Source organism: Xenopus laevis, chromosome 4L, assembly GCF_017654675.1.
Source record: "Xenopus laevis strain J_2021 chromosome 4L, Xenopus_laevis_v10.1, whole genome shotgun sequence".
NCBI classification, from domain to species: domain Eukaryota; kingdom Metazoa; phylum Chordata; class Amphibia; order Anura; family Pipidae; genus Xenopus; species Xenopus laevis.
Window position 1 is genome coordinate 63,020,776 of NC_054377.1, and position 18,793 is coordinate 63,039,568.

An 18,793-nucleotide genomic window follows, 5' to 3' on the forward strand; every position below is an offset into this window, starting at 1 on the left:
TCAAAGTGGTCTGCAGCAGCATCCTCCTGTTTGATCTTGTAAGGCCATCTTGGGTGTGCCAGTGACACTGCACATGCTCAGTGGGCTCTGTGCTGGTGCTAAGCTTAGGGTGTGTTGAAAAATATCAAACAGCAGTAAGAGTGGTTACATCTCTGATAACAGCTCATGTTACAGGGCTGTTTTTTAAAGTATGCAGATACAAAATAGACAGTTTTTTTATTATGCTGTAAAATATAAATCTGATTTAATTCAAAATAGGAATTTTATGGTGGTTTATATATTATATATTACTGAGTCATTCCTAAGGCCAGGTAATGAAGGGGTGAGGACAGGGGACTACAAATGGCAGCTGGCCTAGGGGTGCCCTGCCCATTTGGCATGTTTGAGCTAATTTATATACAATTACACGGCACACAGTGTATTCTCTACAAGTGTTTTGCAGGAAAACACCTTTAACTGCACATTTTCAGTCTGACAATCAAAAGGTGAATTTCATTCAAGTAAATGTGAGTCTGAATACACACCTTCAGTAGCTTCTTCATTGACTGAGATGCTCTAATGGAGACAGCACCTAATGGGCTATGGGCCTAAAGCCCTGACAAAATTGAATACCAGGAGCTGAATGTAGTTAAAGGAACAGTAATATAAAAAAAAAAGAGTTTTTAAAGTAATTTATTTATAATGTACTGTTGCCCTGCACTGGTAAAATGTGTGTGTTTGCTTCAGAAACACTACTATAGTTTATATAAATAAGCTGCTGTGTAGCCATGAGGGCAGCCATTCAAAGCTGAAAAATCTCAGGCCAGGGGCATAACTACAGAGGAAGCAGGGGGGTCCAGGAGCTATAGGGGCCCCATGAGGCCCTCATTAATGTACAATTTCAATAAATATTGGCAAGACAGGTCACTCTCTAAACATTTTGTGGACTCCCAAGAATAATTTGCTGTGTGCTTAAAATATGTAGTTATGCTAATGGCCATACATAGCAAATAACAGATAAGGGTTACAGATAACAATGGGAACTTTTATGATATCTACTATGTAGCCTATGCCAAACTGAATGGCTGCCCCTTGATGCATAGCAGCTTGTTTACATAAACTATAGCACTTTCTGAAGCAAACACATCAGTTTTACCATTGCAGGGCAACCGTACATCATATTTTAATTACTTTAATTTTTTGTTGTTACTGTTCCTTTAAACCAGTGATCCCCAACCAGTAGCTCGTGAGCAACATGTTGCTCTCCAACCCCTTGGATGTTGCTCCCAGTGGCCTCAAAGTAGGTGCTTATTTTTGAATTCTTGGCTTGGAGGCAAGTTTTGGCTGCATAAAAACCTCAATGTAGGTTGACAATCCACACAGGGGCTACCAAATGGCCAATCACAATACTTATTTGGCATCCCAAGAACATTTTTCATGCTTGTGTTGCTCCCCAACTCCTTTTTCTTCTGAATGTTGCTCATGGGTTCAAAAGGTTGGGCACCCCTGCTTTAAACTATGCTTTTTCTCAGACCAGTGTTATTAGTTACTCTGTGAAGGACATTTACAGTTTTTTTTAGCTGCCAGAGCACCTGTTACCCTCTGGCTAAATGCTGTAAACTCCTCCTGATACTTTCAATGAATTGGAAGCAGCTATGCCATGTCACTACATGAGGGCTGTGAACTATTTTTTTAAAAGCAGGAGAAACCTGTTCCAACCTATTCACTTCAAATGACTGGGTGCTATTCTGATCCAACTAAGCCTGAAAGACATTATTGTAAATCTTACAGTGTAAAATATGCCAAAATCAAAAATTATTCCTAAGGAACAGTGACATTTTTACCCCTTCTCCTTGGAACAGGAACACTTTTCAGCCCCCACATCACTTTCAGCTCATTAACCATCCACATCAATTCTGCAAATAGCTCAACCTTGTGCTATGCTACCTGTACATAAATGAAATCGTTCAATAAAAGCAGCAATAAGTTGCCTTACGTTTTCCGATAAATCTAAAATGCATAGAAACACATTATTTTCTCCCTGGCAGTAGTCGGGTCTATTACGCAGAGATTGTTATAGCCTGTATCTTTGTACTTCCATGTACTGTAATCCCTTCTAAAGTCAAAGTAGAAGATAATGTTTATTTTTTTCTAACAAATTGCTTTTATTTGATTTAGGGGAAATCCATTGCCCAGACTGGCCGCAGTAAACTGCAGAATCAAAGGGCCATCTTAAACCAGCAGATCCTGAAAGCAATGCGGATGAGAGCTGGGGCTGAAAACCTTTTACGGTATGTTCCCACCATTTAATTTCCTTCATGTGAAGAGCTACAAAATGCAGGCTTTGTTCTGCCCTGCTTGGGTAAATCTGGTTCCCAGAGCAAAGTTCCCAACAGATGCCACTGCCTAATGAACACAAGAGACAGCACTTGTAGTGTCAGGTCACGCTTAGGTTACTCTCCCCTCTCACACACAATATTGTGTAATGATGCAGTTTCTCTAATAATGTGAGAGTATCACTTGAATCTTCTGTTTTACAGAGGCTCGGTCAAAGGGAAATTGTAGCCAGTGTTTTAGAATTGTCTGTAAATAGCGAGTAGGATTTACATGGATGAAGCATCAAAAGAGAACTTTTATGTTGATGAAAACATTGTAATGTTGTCTTAATTAGTGTCCAGTAAAAAAGAAAATAAACAGATTATTTAATGAGTTATGGCTGGTTTAACATTTTGCACAGCAAACCATGCACAATCATTGTGAATTAACTGAAGCCTACAAATGACAGGCTGTGATAATATTGTAGTTCCACAGGACTGCAAGACAGGCCACTGAATTGTGTAGCCACATCACATTGTGCGATTTGAGGCATTTTGCTGCATCCAACTTCATGTTTAGTCTTATTATTATGGCACTTCGAGCTTACAGTCTGAGTGGGTGGGTGGCTAACATACAGGCACAAATTAAGGGGAAAAAAGTGCACAAGGTAAAGGCATTGTCCAATAGGTAACAGGGTTAGGATTTTGTTCTAATGCTCCAAAATGTAGACTTAGTTTTTTTCTTGATTGGTTTGAGGGGAGAAAGGTAGGAGTCAGAAAGGCCGGTTGGTAGGAGATCTGTGTGTTCTATTATGCTGTTATCATTCAGTACATCTGGGTATAAATATACAAGAAGTGTCCATCTCATCGAATTAATTGGAAATTAATCCTAATACTTGGTTCAGGGGCGTAACTATAGAGGAAGCAGACCCTGCGGTTGCAGGGGGCCCAGGAGTGTAGGGGGCCCAGTGAGACCCTAATTAATTAGCAATTTTAATATATCTTGGTAAAATAGGCCAACTTATAAATATTTTGGGGCCCTAAATTGAATTTGCTATGGGGCCCAGTAACAACTAGTTACGCCACTGTCTTGGTTCATCTAGTCTTAGGTCAGAAAGATTTTTTTTCTTACTGCTTGTTACTTTGTCCTATTCTGAACACAATTGCTCCCCTTCACAGAGATTATGCCATGCAAACCAGTTTATTACCTTTATTAGTTTAATAAGGAAACTGTATTTCATATGGCAAGACTTTAGTTTGGTTACCATTTTCAGGCAGTAAGTACAGGACTACTTTGCACCCTGCACCCACTGGTGCTTTTGTAACTAAGGGATGGGTTGGGGGAGGGGTTAGCAAATGTTAGTTGAATAGTTAATCTTTTCTTCTACCACTTGATTCCCTTCTGCTATTTCTGTTTTACTTGATTTTCCAATGTATCCATTATCCGGAAACCCATTATCCAGAAAGCTCCATATTACGGAAGGGCCATTTCCGATAGACTGTTTTATCCAAATTATTTCCTTTTTCTCTGTAATAATAAAACAGACCCTTGTACGTGATCCAAACTTAGATGTATTTAATCCTTATGGAAGCTAAACCAGCCTATTGGGTTTCTTTAATGTTTATATTATTTTCTAGTAGACTTAAGGTATGAAGATCCAAATTACGGAAAGATCTCTTATCCGGAAAACCCCAGCCCCCAAGCATTCTGAAAAACAGGTCCATTTCCAGTACCTCTCTCTAAATCCTCATTCATCACACAGTCGGTCTCGTCTGTTGTTTATTTGCACTTATATTCCAGCTGCAGGAACTGGAGAGAGAAGTGTCACTTTTGCAGGTGACACCCGGCCCTGTTTCCATCTTGGCACATCTATGAGGGAGTGTAGCACATTTTTTCTGAAAGCGGTTTCCTCCAGAATTCAGGGATCAGGAACCTTGGCTCTCCAGCTGTTAAGGAACTACAAGTCCCACAATGCATTTGCCTTTAGACTCCTTCAAAAGGCTCCATTATTGCATTGTGGGACTTGTAGTTCCTTAACAGCTGGAGAGCCAAGGTTCCTGATCCCTGCGAGTGTGTCAAATGCTCAAAAGATGAAACCTCAATACAATTATGTTTGTTTTTAATGTCTAAACGAATACTTAAAAGCACTTTTTAAACTTCCTCCATTAGTGAGAGCTTTGGAGAACGACAATTAATCAATCCACAACTTTTTTACTTCACTTTGCTTCAGTGTGGAGCATAAACAGCAGTTATGATGGGGCTACAATTCCATGCTATTGCAAATCACATTCCTGTCACTACACATGCAAGACTGGGCTTTCCCCCAATGTCTGAGAAAAAGGCCATGTAAGCCATAGGCCTCACAACTTTTCAAACTTCTTGTTAAACAGCAAAAGCATAACAGGCATTGTATTTCTCTAAAATGTATTTTATACAATGAAAGTAATTTGTGGTCTGTCTGTGAGGTTTCTTCCCATGCAGGTAAGTTGCTCTACAAAATCATAGACCAGAGGCCCAATCATTTCTACAGGGTAACACAAATATTTTAAAAATTCTAGCAATGTTGCTGGGGTAAACAAGTTCAGGATCATGTTTAGAACTTAAGCAATGATTGAATTCTTCTATTTGCATCTCCAGGGCAACTGCAAACAATAAAATTCGAGAGCAGGTGCTTTTAGAGCTCAGCTTTGTGAACTCCAACCTTCAGCGTCTTAAGGAGGAGTTAGAACGACTCAATATATCAGTGGAAGTGTACCAGCACACTGAGTAAGTCTCTTATTTTATGGCAGTCTGTTTGTTCTTCCTCACAGATGATGATAAGATTAAGAAATACCTCAAATATTTCATGAGGACATACGTGAGGTTTCTTTATGAAGACACAGACTAAAGTCCTGAATACCGTTGTTATTTTATACCTGTTTTGTTTAGTTTTAAAGCAATTATCTTGTTGAAAATATCAACAATAAGGTCAGCACTACTAATGTTTTTGGCACATTTGATTTGCATGCCCCTTATTTTCTCCAGAGACAAAACACCAGGAATAGTTTCAAATTTTGTCTCATTAAAAAGAACTGGAAATCGTTTGAGACTATTCCTATTGAGTAGTCTAGAAAATTATTATTTTTTTTTAAAAAAAAGGCAACATTGGAAAGGGACACCAAAACTACGTTTTTCCTTCCTGTCCTACTTGTCTAGAAGTTCCCTGAGAAATGTAATGCAAAAACCTTGGGGACTTAAGGGGAAATAATGGAGGCTGATTTTACAGTTTCTAAAGTTTTTAACATTTAATAAGTTTGAACCGTAAGAGAACCAGAATCACACAAACTACAAGGAACCCTATTCTCTGACTTTGTCTCCCTCTTTCCCCCACTACACCTTAACACACAAGAATCAGTGACTTTTTATTGACTTTATTGATAATTTTATTGACTTTATAGCATGAACATAACATCTACATCTGTTGTCATCTTATTGATCTTGCATTGTAAAAACAATGTTTGTTCCTCTTCTTTAAACTTGAAAAATAAAAATAAAAAAAAATTACAAAAATCTGGGAAGTAGTGAACGCAATGTCCAGGGCAAGTGGTGTTTTCTCAGGATACTATGAATTTACATAGGTCTGATTTTAATTTTAATTTTTTTTTTTTTTTTTTTTACAAAGGTTGTATATGCATACATGAAGAGCTTACATGCATTGGCTTTTTTGTTTAGTGGTGTAATTATGCCTCTGATTTTTTTTTTTTATCCAGATCAATTAACTGTATATGAGAGTTATTTTTTAGTTAAGTATACTCATTTTAGATATAAAAAATGGTCCCATTGAACACATTTTCCAGTTAACTGTTGAAACTGTTTCTCTGAGAAAGAGTTCCTCTTTATGCGCTGCAATCCATTATTTCTTTTCTAGGCAGGCCTCCAACATTCCATTGATCCCATTAGGGCTCAAGGAGACAAAAGATGTAGATTTCACAACTGCATTCAAGGTAACATAAGATATTTACTTTTCCAAACGAAGATAAGTCTTTAAAGAGGCAACATGCACCTGTATTCAAAATAAGTCCAGTGCATAGGACTTGCATTAAAAAAGCGTGCTGCTTGATTATTAGTTATGAATTAAGTTATATTTTTGTTTCTTGTACTAAACATACATCAGAGCACATTCAAATACAAATTTCAGTTTATTTTTGTCTTTGGAACACCGAAGGAGAAGTAATTTAATCCGCTTACCATTTCTCCTTAAACCTACTTCTGATTTTTAAGCTCTGTATCTCTCCCCGGGGGTTAAAAAAATAAAACAATCACCCATTTCAGAAGCAGCCAAATCCTTCCGAGGAGCCATGCTAAATATAATAAGTTATGTTAAGGCGAATTACATTTTAATCTTTTAGAGTAAGTATAAAACTTGCAAAGTGCCACCAAATGTGAGTTGGTTTGAAATCAGGACTGGGTCATGGTAGAACATTCATCATTTTGTTCTCGAGCCACTACAGTGTTACTTTTACCTTGTGTTTGGGATTGTTGTTCTGCCAAAATATCAGCTTCAGCTTTTTAGTAGAGTAAAACAAGTTTTCTTGCAGTATTTCCAAGTGTCTTGTACTATCTATTTCTAACAAGATGCCTAATCTCTGCTGTTGGAATGTAGCCCTATAGCATGATGCTACTGTGAGCCATGCACATAACCTCTTTCAGCAGAACAAAAATGGCAACAACAATGCCAAAATAATACAAATGGCTCAGGGACAGAACATTGAATACCAATGTCCCAATCAATGACCTACTCTCAGTCCATTTGAGAAAGCCTGGTACTATTTAAAAGCTGAGGAGCTGAACAAACTGAAGAAAATCTGCCTGGAATAATTAAATCACTCCCAAGCGGTGTGCAAACTTGTATACATTTACCGAAAAGACCTAAAGTTATTATTTCTGCTGTTATTGCTACAAAATTTTAAATTGTGGGGATTGAATACTTATGCAAACATCATTCCATATTTTAAATATGTTAACATTATTTTCATAACGAAACAATGTCACAAAAAAACGGAAATTTGGGTGCTTTGAAATAAAATTATCACAGAGAACGAAATTCACCTGTGATGTTTATTATTCATTAAAGTGAGTTACCATGGGTATCATTACTTTTTTAAGGCACGTATGCTTTTTATAGCATTTATAGTTATGAGAATCTTGGTCAAGGACAAAAAATCCATGTTCCAAATACAGGTATGGGATCCGTTATCCAGAAAGTTCTGAATTACAGAATGGGCGTCTCCCATAGACTCCATTTTATCCAAATCCAAGTGTTAAAAAAATTATTTCCTTTTTCTCTGTAATAATAAAACAGTACCTTGTACTTGATCCAAATTAAGATATAATTAATCCTTATTGGAAGCAAAACCAGCCTATTGGGTTTATTTAATATTTAATGGATTTTCTAGTAGACTTAAGGTATGAAGATCCAAATTACAGAAAGATCCGTTATCCAGAAGATCCCAGGTCCCATGCATTTTGTATAAAAGGTCCCATACCTGTTATGCACAAATAGCTTTTATGATTCTACATTTTACCATTTATGCTATACACGACAACATATGGTTTAGATGATAAGAAGTGTCTAAAATTAGGAGGCATAGATAAGCTCTAATTTTAGAAGTGTTGATACTTGGCGGCTGTAGCTATTTATTGACTAGAGTAATTAACCTACACGTCAAGTAGTAGTCATTGTGCAACATATATTTGTCATAATGAGATGCAAGTGCAAAGAGCAGCATTAAGCATTAAGTCACAGTTTCACCCTCTAATAAAGAAACTACCTAGGCTGGCTTTTGAATTAAGTGTGATGCATTTCCTTCTTGGCTCTGTATTACTGCTAAGTAGAGGATTTAAAGAAACATTAGAGAAAAAGAAATGAGTAATCCTTAAACCATAACATTTTCATAATTATACTACAATAAATGTGGCTAATTTTTTGAGGTTTTATTGGAATTAATCATACAAAAGTGCAGAGGTTCTATATAATTAATCTTTAGAAATACACAACTGGGTGACATTTAAAAATACACAACTGACATTGCCTTTCGAGCTATAAATCCTCCATGTGAAAGTGTATCCTTGTGCTACAGGTGCAGAACCTTGTACCTGTGTAGGTATTGCTCACTGATTGGGCCATCAGGGTTATTTGCTTCATACTGAAGGTTACATTCTTCTTGACACTTGCCTGTGTTAATAACCACCTCAACTGCTTATTTTGTAGGATTTTATCTTAGAACACTACAGTGAAGATGCGTCAGAGTATGAGAATGAGCTGGCTGACCTAATGGACCTTAGACAGGTATAAACAGTTATATATGTACTACAGGACTCGTGACTTGTCTTCCACTCTATGAACACAAACATTGTATTAAAATGTTCTAAAAGTATTTTTTTAGTTTCCTGTTGCTAACAACTGCTGCTAATTGTGCAAGGTTTCATGTATTTATATGGGGGTACTTGGGAGCACTGCAAGGAGCATATTGGTAGTATATAAAAATAATATACTTGAAACTGGATTTTGCATTTCAAATGGACTGGCTGGAGGCTAATCTTAATAGGGAACGTCAGGTAGCAAGTTTCTTCAACACTTGGTCAAAATATGTGTATACTTTGTCCCCTCAAAGACAACAAGAAATAGCTTCGGTATTCAGATTCACATCATGGTATATGTCCGAGGAATTGTCGGGGAGGCAAATAATACCCACAGGGAGTCTGACATAGGGATCGATAAATGGCAGGCTAATTGATTATGAAGATGGGAAAGGTTTGGGGAACTGGGGGAATATTCAATTACATAATTTCCATTATGTTAACTCTGTCTTATATTGAACTGTAGTTGCATGTTATGCTATTATGACTGGTGACGGTCAAGAAGGGTGTGCAGACCAGACCCAGTCTCAAAACTGCAAAGTTTTATTCACAAATGTAATAACATGTTTGCTTTGTAATGTCTGTTGGATATTTCTGGTGCAAATAAAAACATTTAAAAAAAAAAAAAATAATAATATACTTGGCTAATACAAGTAGTTTTCAAATTAATTGTTTTTTAACTTTCAATCCAATGTTTAGCAAGTTAATCAGGTTTATGCATGCAGCATGATTGATTTCTGTGCGCATTCTCTGCATGCAATAGGGTCTTTTTGGGGCAATGGCACACAAGTAGATTTGTCACCAGCAGACAGAGATATCTGCCAAAGAGATACACATATATATTTGACACTTTATCACAAAGCTTCACGATTGGTTTTTACTTTGTTGCATGTGTGACTGATTTTAACCTAAAGCCTATTGTTTTGTTCCAGGCTTGCAGAACTCCTAGCAGAGATGAAGCTGGGGTTGAGTTGTTGGTGAGCTACTTTCAACAGCTTGGATATCTTGAGAACAGATTTTTTCCCCCCAGTAGAAACATAGGGATCCTATTTACATGGTAAGTTTTTATAGTTTCTCAGAAAAAGCTACAGACCATGCCTAAGGGTAAGGTCACAGTGGGCGTTTAGGCGAGATTTAGTCGCCTGGCGACTAATCGCCTCGTCTTTGCGGCAATCAATCTCCCCAAACGCCTTCCCTCACTCTGCGCTGGCTAAAATTAAATCTCCCAAAACGCCCAGAGTGACCTTACCCTAATGTACCTACACTGCATAAGGGCAGTAAGATTTGTCATCTGTGGTTAAATCCGTGCTACTGCGGGCGTCAATTCTCTGAAAAATGACTTGCCATTACATAACATTAAAATCGCTGTAAGTAAAACATGTTTTCATGGCGATCAGGATTAATTGCAGCTATCTGGCTCAATCGTGGTGAATTGCCTCCCTTTCCCGAAATTAAGCCAGATCACAGTGGGTATTATGTTTTATATGTGGTGATCCTAGTGTTATACAATTAAAAGTAATTTTTTGGAGATTTGTCATCTGCGATAGCAGAGATTGAAATGCGGGTGATCAATCTTACCATGTACCATTGTCCTAAAAGTGTCAGCCCAGATTATTTAGATTGCTGATATAAATCTATGTTGCCCTGGTTCACTGCCATTTCTACCTTTTGTCTAGCATAAGTTTGCCAGGAGACTTTTGCTTTTTCTTCACTGATTATTTTCTTGGTGCTTTTTAGAATATTGTTTTATTTGTTTATATTTTGAATCCATATATATGTTTATAGATTGTGCATCATTATGCAGAAAAAACCCCTCTACAGAAATCCTTGGAAATAGCAGTTTCAGTAGCTGTTTTGGAGCTGAAATCCATTCCATGAGCCTGTACCTGTGCTGTCACAGTGGCTTTGGGTGCAGACACAGAAGATTGCTGATTCAAACATAGGGGCTGATTTTTGGCCTGCGTTTATGGCCAAGGGCCATAAGAATAAGATCTGATTTTCAGACTGACATCCACTCTGCTGTGTGTGACTGCACATAAGTGGATCTTATTCAAATCAATGGAAATGGGGCATGGAGCATATCTGCTTCACCTGAAAAAAATACATAGGCTGAAAGCAGCGGCCTATACACAGGACGAAAATCAGCCCAGTGTAGCCGTAGCCCTAAACGAATCATCTCTATGTTCTATTGAGTCCATTCTAGAGAAACAGGGAAGAAGATTTATTTGACTGTGGGAGGAGACTGCAGAGTAAAGAAACCCGACTGTTGTGTTTTTAAGTAATTCAGGGCAAGCTCAATTTCAGACAAGAAGGTTGGGACAATTGTTTACATTTGTATGAATGAGGTGCAAAGATAGACTGACTTCCAGAGATTTTATATTAGCCACCCATAGCTTCTAAATAAAACATGTGATAATTATAAGAACTGGGAATTTGTTAAGTACAAGTTCTGCACTTAGGATAATTTTTCAACTCTTTGTATTTTGATATTCTAGAGCAGACGTGGTAATGAAGACAATCTGAACTTAATGTGCAACCATTGTCACATAGTTTCAGTAAACAGTGTTCTGCTTTAAGGCTCAAAGTTTTACTAATTGCAAAAGCATAAAACAGGGGAAGGGCTCAAGTAAATCATGCATAAAACAATTAGAAGTGCCATCAAGTGTAACCAGAAGCATTGAGCAAAGGAGAAAAACAGCTCTTGGCTAGATTACATTTATTTTAAACAAACTATTACTTCAGTCTTTACGGTGAAAGAGTTGAACTTGTGAAAGTTTAAACTGATAACAATGGCCTGCAGAGTTGTAACATTGTGTTGAAACTGAAGTCAAATAAGTCTTAAAAGGAAAGCTGTTTTCTTTTACTGTATAATTCATATCTACACAAGACATTCATTAGATACCAGAGAATTTCAGATGGAGTGAATAGTACAAAGGATACCTGTATCCTTAAGAACAGAATAACAAATATGATTTATTGGTAATTCATACAAAAAATAAGCACATATGCATACCTGTGAATGCATTTTCACAGGACGGCTGCTTGGAGAAAATGTGACATCAGATTTATGATGCTGATGCATAGATTAGAATTTATAATGTCTTAACTGTATATGATATTTAAGTTTTTTTTTGCTCCATGTATAGTATATAGGTGAAGAGAATTTAATGTGCATTCTTTTTTTTTAAAGGTATGATTCATTTACTGGGGTCCCTGTTAGTCAGCCAAACATCTCCCTGGAGAAGGCCAGCATTTTATTCAACATTGCAGCTCTATACTCACAGATCGGAACCCGATGTAACAGGCAGACTAAAATTGGCTTGGAGGAAGCAGTCACTACTTTTCAAAAAGCAGCAGGTAATTAAATTATGAATCACTTGTGACTAATGAGTTTCTGAAACTAGTTAAATAGCTACGAATTATAATTGTATAGGTGGGGTTTTAAACTTTAAATATTTCAGACCTTAGCGGTTTTCTTTCTCTAAAACAAAATATTTGAACTGACTCTTAAGGGGCAGATTCACAAAAGGGCGAAGTCAATTCACCAGAAATCTCATTCGCAGAGACATCGCCAATTCACTAACAGGCGTAGAGAAAATTCAATACCAAACGAGACTGTCGCTAGCATTCGTTCACATCCTATCGCCAGGCGACTTTTCGATCTGATGAACGGCAAAACTCCACAAATTCACTAAGATGAGAATTTTACTGAACGTTACCTCTTTAGCCAGAGTTTACTTCGCCACCACAGACCAGGCGAACTGATAAATTGAAGGAACATCTTTCTCAATCTTATGTCAGTGACATCATATCCTGTATGCCGGAAATGCATAAAGTTGTAAAAAACGCTGGCGACTTTTCTCTTTTTAAAGTGGGATTGCCTTCAAATGTCCAAACTATTAACGATTTTTTAACTAATTTGAGGGGCACACCACATTTATATAAGGGTGGGCTCATATCTAGGGCATTAGAGGATCTCTTCTGTCTTTATTATGGCTCATTGGACATTTGTTTTAAAAAGTGGCCACTTCAAGCATTTGCACCAACATCACTAATAAAGACAATCATATGATTTTTAGGTACCCGCCCTATTCAAATTAACCTAAGTGCAGAAAATAGGCATACATGAACGCTAGCGAAAGTAACGCTAGCGAAAGTTTGCCAGCGAGATGAAACTTCACATTTTTGTGAATTTTCTCCAATGTCTGTGGAAAGCAAATTGCAATGGCAACTATACCTTCATATCCTTAGATGTCCTAATTGTTCTCCCATACTCTATTGCAGTGATCCCCAACCAGCAGCTCGTGAGCAACATGTTGCTCTTAAACTCCTTGGATGTTGCTCCTGGTGGCCTCAAAGCAGGTGCTTATCTTTGAATTTCAGGCTTGAAGGCAAGTTTTGGTTGCATAAAAAACAGATGCACTGCCAAACAGAGCCTCAATGTAGGTTGACAATCTACATAGGGGCCACCAAATGGCCAATCACAGCACTTGTTTTGCAGCCCAAGAACATTTTTCATGCTTGTGTTGCTCCACAACTCCTTTTATTTCTGAATGTTGCTCATGGGTTCAAAAGGTTGGGGATCCCTGCTCTATTGCTTGGCACAGGTTTAAACAAAGACAAATATCGCCATGGGGCAAATTTACTAATGTACGTATTTTCTTCTCGGAAGACTCCGCCACACTTCACGCAACTTCGCTAATGCTAATATGCAGTGAATACGCTTATTTATCAAAATGCAAAGTTTTGTTAACATACTTGCCAAATATAGCGGGTACATATAGTTAATAAATATGTCTTTGGAGTGTTGGTGAAATTTTTGGTTCGCATTTTGATGAATTTGCCGAGTAACTATTGTTCGCCTGTGCGAAAATCCGCCTGGTGATCAGGTGCAAAACTTTGTTAGCGCTGAGATCTTTCGCTAAAGAATTGTCCTCTATACCTTTTAGTATATTGCCAGTGTCCTTGCGAACTGTCTTTTTGGCAAATTTTCATTAGCCATGGCCACTTGCCCTTTAGTAAATTTCCCACCATGTGTAACACTAATGGTAAAAATAAAGGGTGGTTTCAGTAATCCTGCATGTTTGTTGAGGTGCTAGTTATGATGCATACAAATGTAAATACACTGTTCAGGGTGGAGTGAGGTAAATTATATCTTTAAATAATCACCTGAATGTTAGACAAACCGACTAATAAAACCAGTGATGTCAAAGGGCTTGGTAACCACTCCTAGAAATCAGAGCTCTGAACTACACCTTGTGCTGACTGGTTTTCAATTTCTGACGTGCACAGTTTGGATTTGTGTCATGTGCAAAAAATGCAACGTATCTGCTGGATGGAAAGAACGAGTGATAAGATATGGGTGTCTAGTTTCAAATAACAGTAAGAGAAGAAAATGTCTTCAAAACAAAGAACTTTGCTACAGTACATCTGGTACTTTATAGCTGAACAATGTTTGCTGGTTTTTGGCTGAGAGAACATTCGAGTTAATGATTAATCTGCTCTGATAGAACAAACCAAGTCATTTCAATAACAATGCTTTTCATTATTTTAAGATACTTTTACAACAGGGTTATTGCCCATAGCATTTAATTACTCCTTAAAATCACTGAATGCAGTCACTTGCACCATTTGGGAGTAGGGTGATACTGTGTAGATGAAATTAAAATGCCTCATCCTATAGCCCTAAGGGCAGAGACACACGCCGGGCGACTAAATCTCCCCGAATCTCCATTAGTGTCTCGGCCCTAAATATATTAGGAGCCCTGAAGAGCCATATGAATATTTTCCTAATCTAGAATGCTAGCCACAAAGCAGTGCAAAACTGCTGCTTCAAGCTTCTCCAGTTTTTCACATTTTGTTAACATTAATCTGTGGTCATGGGTGTCTCATGTATGCTTGCTCTGTCACCAAAAATTGTTTGTAGCTGACAAATTCTTCATCCTACACAGCCAATCTTAATATACAGAGTTAACGTGGCCATACACTATAAGATCTGCTCGTTTGGCAAGGTCGCCACCAAGCGGATCTTAGCCCGATATGCTCACTAACTGCTGGGTGATATCGGATTACAATACTACGAATTGTCTCCCGACGGGTTGCAGCTTTAATCTGCCCTTGTATGGCCACCTTTAGACAACTGATAATTGTTTGCTTCATCAAGCTTTTGGGAAAATCACCCAAAACCTTCCTGCCCAGCACATTCTAAGGCAGATTCTGATGGTTATTCCTATGTATTGGATTTAATTCTAAAGCCCTATTATCATCCTGTTTTGGAGGATGAGATTTTTAAAGGAAGCAGGGACCCTTTGTTGAGTAAAATTATATACCTTTTATTTTAAGGGCAAAGCATGTATCGTCCTTGTACAATATACCATCAGGAGTAAAACAGTAGGTACTTATTGCATCACATTGTGGGGTAAACGAGCAAAAATGGTGTATTGAAAACATATTACAGACCGTTATCAGCATTCGGAAGAGGATATTTATCTAATCCTTGACCCCAGATTTTATGGAACTTGTTGGGAATCCCTCTTGTGATGTATACTAGGCATTCCAGGGTACAGGTTTCAATCCCTTGCTGAACATTTACATCCCAAAAGATACATCCATATACTTGAAACCGATGACCCGACCTAGTGCATATATTGGGCCATTATCTAAACCCTTCCATTATTTCCTAGCCCGGGCTTTAGAAATGTGAATATTTTTCTGTGACATCCAGCCACACCTTTGCATATTCAAAAGTTGCAGTCATAACCATGCTGGCACATATCTCATTTGTATTACCAAACCACTACTCCATTTGGTATGGCTGCAGCAGCACTAGTTAGACTAGTTACATACTGATATGTGTCTTTTGTAAGATTACGTTATTGTTCCTTTAACACTGCTGTTTGCTGAGAGGTGCAACTGGTCAGACCAGTTAGAGTAAATATCCTGGTAGCACAACATGTTATGTACATTTCATAGCAGCTGAGCTAGGCAACTTGGGTACAAGGAACAGAACTTGCAAGACTTTACAAAAGAAGACAAAACCAAAATGTAACTAGATTTTCTTTTAGAAAACCGATTCTGAATATGACTGGCATTTTATGAATGTATCTGAGAACTGTAGGCCTGTTCCGAGGTACTGTTATACAAATGATAACTTGCAAAACAAGAAATGTCAACAGTGCTTGTAAATCACAAGCCTTACCATCTGGAAAGTCACATGAATATCTTTTTTTTTTTTTTTTTTTATAACTACTAGAAAAGTCAGTTATGGTTGTATATTATGGCTCTGCAACTCTTTTACTTAAAAAGGCAATATTACAGCATTACCCCAATTTTTTAACCAATTGGAGCACTACATACACAGGATAAAGTGGTCCAGCCCTTAGAAGGCAAGCATAGGTATACTTCAGCCACCCTGTACTATCCCTTATCCAACCCTGCACTTACCTTCCACATTCCTCTTGTGTGACCCTGAAATACAAACTACTCTGCTTCCTGTGCAAGCCAGTAATATCAGCCAGTATCTGACCAGCAAAAGCAAGGACTGATTTTGCCCAGGGCTATTGAATAGGTTATATCCCCTTTAGATCCCATCATTTCTTCCCTGTTCCCAGTCTGTAAGGCTAATCCTGGCCATTTCCAGCTAATCTGAAGTGTTTGAACTGCTAAGAAATGTAATTGAGGGGAGAAGAGATGTCAGAATAGTAAAATCCAATGTAAAAGCACTATATTATGAAAAATGTATTACAGGTATGGGACCTGTTATCCAGAATGCTCGGGACCTGAGGTTTTCTAGATAACAGATCTTTCCGTAATTTGGGTCTTCATGCCTTAAATCTACTAGAAATTCATTTAAACATTAAATAAACCCAATAGGCTGGTTTTGTTTCCAATAAGGATTAATTATATCTTAGTTGGGATCAAGTACAAGCTACTGTTTTATCATTTCAGAGAAAAAGGAAATCATTTTTAAAAATTTGGATTATTTGGATAAAATGGAGTCTATGGGAGATAGCTATGCCGTAATTCGGAGCTTGCTGGATATCGGGTTTCCGGATTGGGGATCCTATACCTGTATTTCTATTATTATTATTGCCATATGACGTATAGTTAGGTCTATAAATCTTTGGACAGAGACAACTTTTTTCTAATTTTGGATCGTTCTGTACATTACCACAATGAATTTTAAATGAAACAACTAAGATGCAGTTGAACTGCCGACTTCCAGCTTTAATTCAGTGGGTTGAACAAAAAGATTGCATAAAAATGTGAGGAACTAAAGCCTTTTTTTAACGCAATCACTTCATTTCAGGGGCTCAAAAGCAATTGGACAAATTAAAAACTGAAAATAAAATGTTCATTTCTAATACTTGGTTGAAACCCCTTTGCTGGCAATGACATCCAGAAGTCTTGAACTCATGGACATCACCAGATTCTGGGTTTCCTCCTTTTTAATGCTCTGCCAGGCCTTTACTGTAGCGGCTTTCAGTTTGTTTGTGGGCCTTTATGTCCAAAGTTTAGTCTTCAACATGAAATGCATGCTCAATTGGGTTCAGATCAGATGACTGACTTGGCCATTCAAGAATAATGCACTTCTTTGCTTTAATAAACTCCTGGGTTGCTTTGGCTGTATGTTTTGGGTCATTGTCCATCTGTATTATGAAACGCCTCCTAACTGTATTTATAAAGTGCTGACGATTGTGCACTTCTGTACAATAAATGAATGTATACATTGAACATACAGATTACATACAAAAGACAACTCATACCAGAGGTGTCCAGAGAGATCCAAAATATGGAAATGCCATTTCCTATAGGGTCCTATTTATGCAGACAGTTCATATTTGACTGATTTGCTTTTTCTCTGCATTAATAAGCCAGTAGGGGATGGTATACCTTTAAGTTTGCTTTAAGTATGTTATAGAATGGCCAATACAGAGCAACTTTTATTTATTTTATAGTTTTTACATTTTTTCCTCCTTCTACTGACTCTTTCCTGCTTTCAAATGGGGGCCACTGACCCTATCTAAAAACAAATGCTCTGCGAGGTTACAAAGTTATTGATATTGCTACTTTTTATTGCTCATTTTTCTATTCAGGTCCTCTGCTATCCCATAGTCCAGTCTCTTATTCATATCAAAGTATGGTTGCTAGGAAAATTTGAACCCTAGCAACCAGATTGCTGAATTTGCAAACTGGAGAGCTGCTGAAAAAAGCATAAATAATAAAAAGCCAATTGCAAATTGTCTCAAAATATCACTCTCTACATCATACCAAAATATATCTCTAAGGTGAACAACCCCTTTGTAACCCCTAGTAAGAAATCTAGCATGAATCTGTGTTGATGGCTAAACTATGCTGTTGGCTTTTGACAACTTAATGGCATACTTATGGGTATCTTGTACTATTATATTTGTAATAATAGATTTCCTATGAACCTTCATTTTTAGGAGTACTTAACTATCTAAAGGAAACCTTCACTCATACACCCAGCTATGACATGAGTCCAGCCATGCTGGGAGCCCTGATCAAAATGTTACTGGCAGAGGCACACGAGTGCTATTTTGAGAAAATGATCTTATCTGGGATACAGAATGAGTTCTGTACACTGTTAAAGGCAGCACAGGAAGCTGCAAAGGTATGTATTTTATTAAGTCTAGTTTATGGACTTGCTTAGCAATTTATTTTATGTAGATCTTAACATTTTAACAGATGCACTCTGTAGAAAACCACTGTATTCAATTACAAATCCGTTGCTGCTAAGTATCCTGTGCCTTTTTTTTTTCTTTTTTCAGTTTGAATGGCTGCCCCCATGGCTACACAGCATCTTGTTTATATAAACTATAGTAGTCTTTCTGAAGCAAACATAACTTTTACCAATACAGGGAAACCGTAAATTATATTTTAATTACTTTAAAATGATTTTATTTTTTGGTATTACTGTCTCTTCTCTGAAGGATGAGCGGAATGACAATATAATGTAGTGTTGCCCTGCACTGGTAAAAATGATGTGGTTACTTCAGAAACACAATTATAGTTTATATAAACAAGCTGCTGTGTAGCGATATGGGCAGCCATTCAAGCACAGAATGCACAGTAGACA

The 18,793-nt window shown here is 37.5% G+C and overlaps 1 protein-coding gene across 1 annotated transcript in view; it reads left to right on the top strand.

The window, feature by feature from the left end:
* Window positions 1-18,793, top strand: part of rhpn2.L (rhophilin, Rho GTPase binding protein 2 L homeolog) — a 41,723-nt gene that overhangs the window by 14,230 nt on the left and 8,700 nt on the right. The window contains 7 exon segments of the mRNA NM_001094585.1: window positions 2,158-2,270; window positions 4,933-5,061; window positions 6,203-6,278; window positions 8,546-8,623; window positions 9,627-9,751; window positions 11,885-12,051; window positions 18,141-18,328. Of these exon segments, the coding sequence (NP_001088054.1) occupies window positions 2,158-2,270; window positions 4,933-5,061; window positions 6,203-6,278; window positions 8,546-8,623; window positions 9,627-9,751; window positions 11,885-12,051; window positions 18,141-18,328 (876 nt within the window).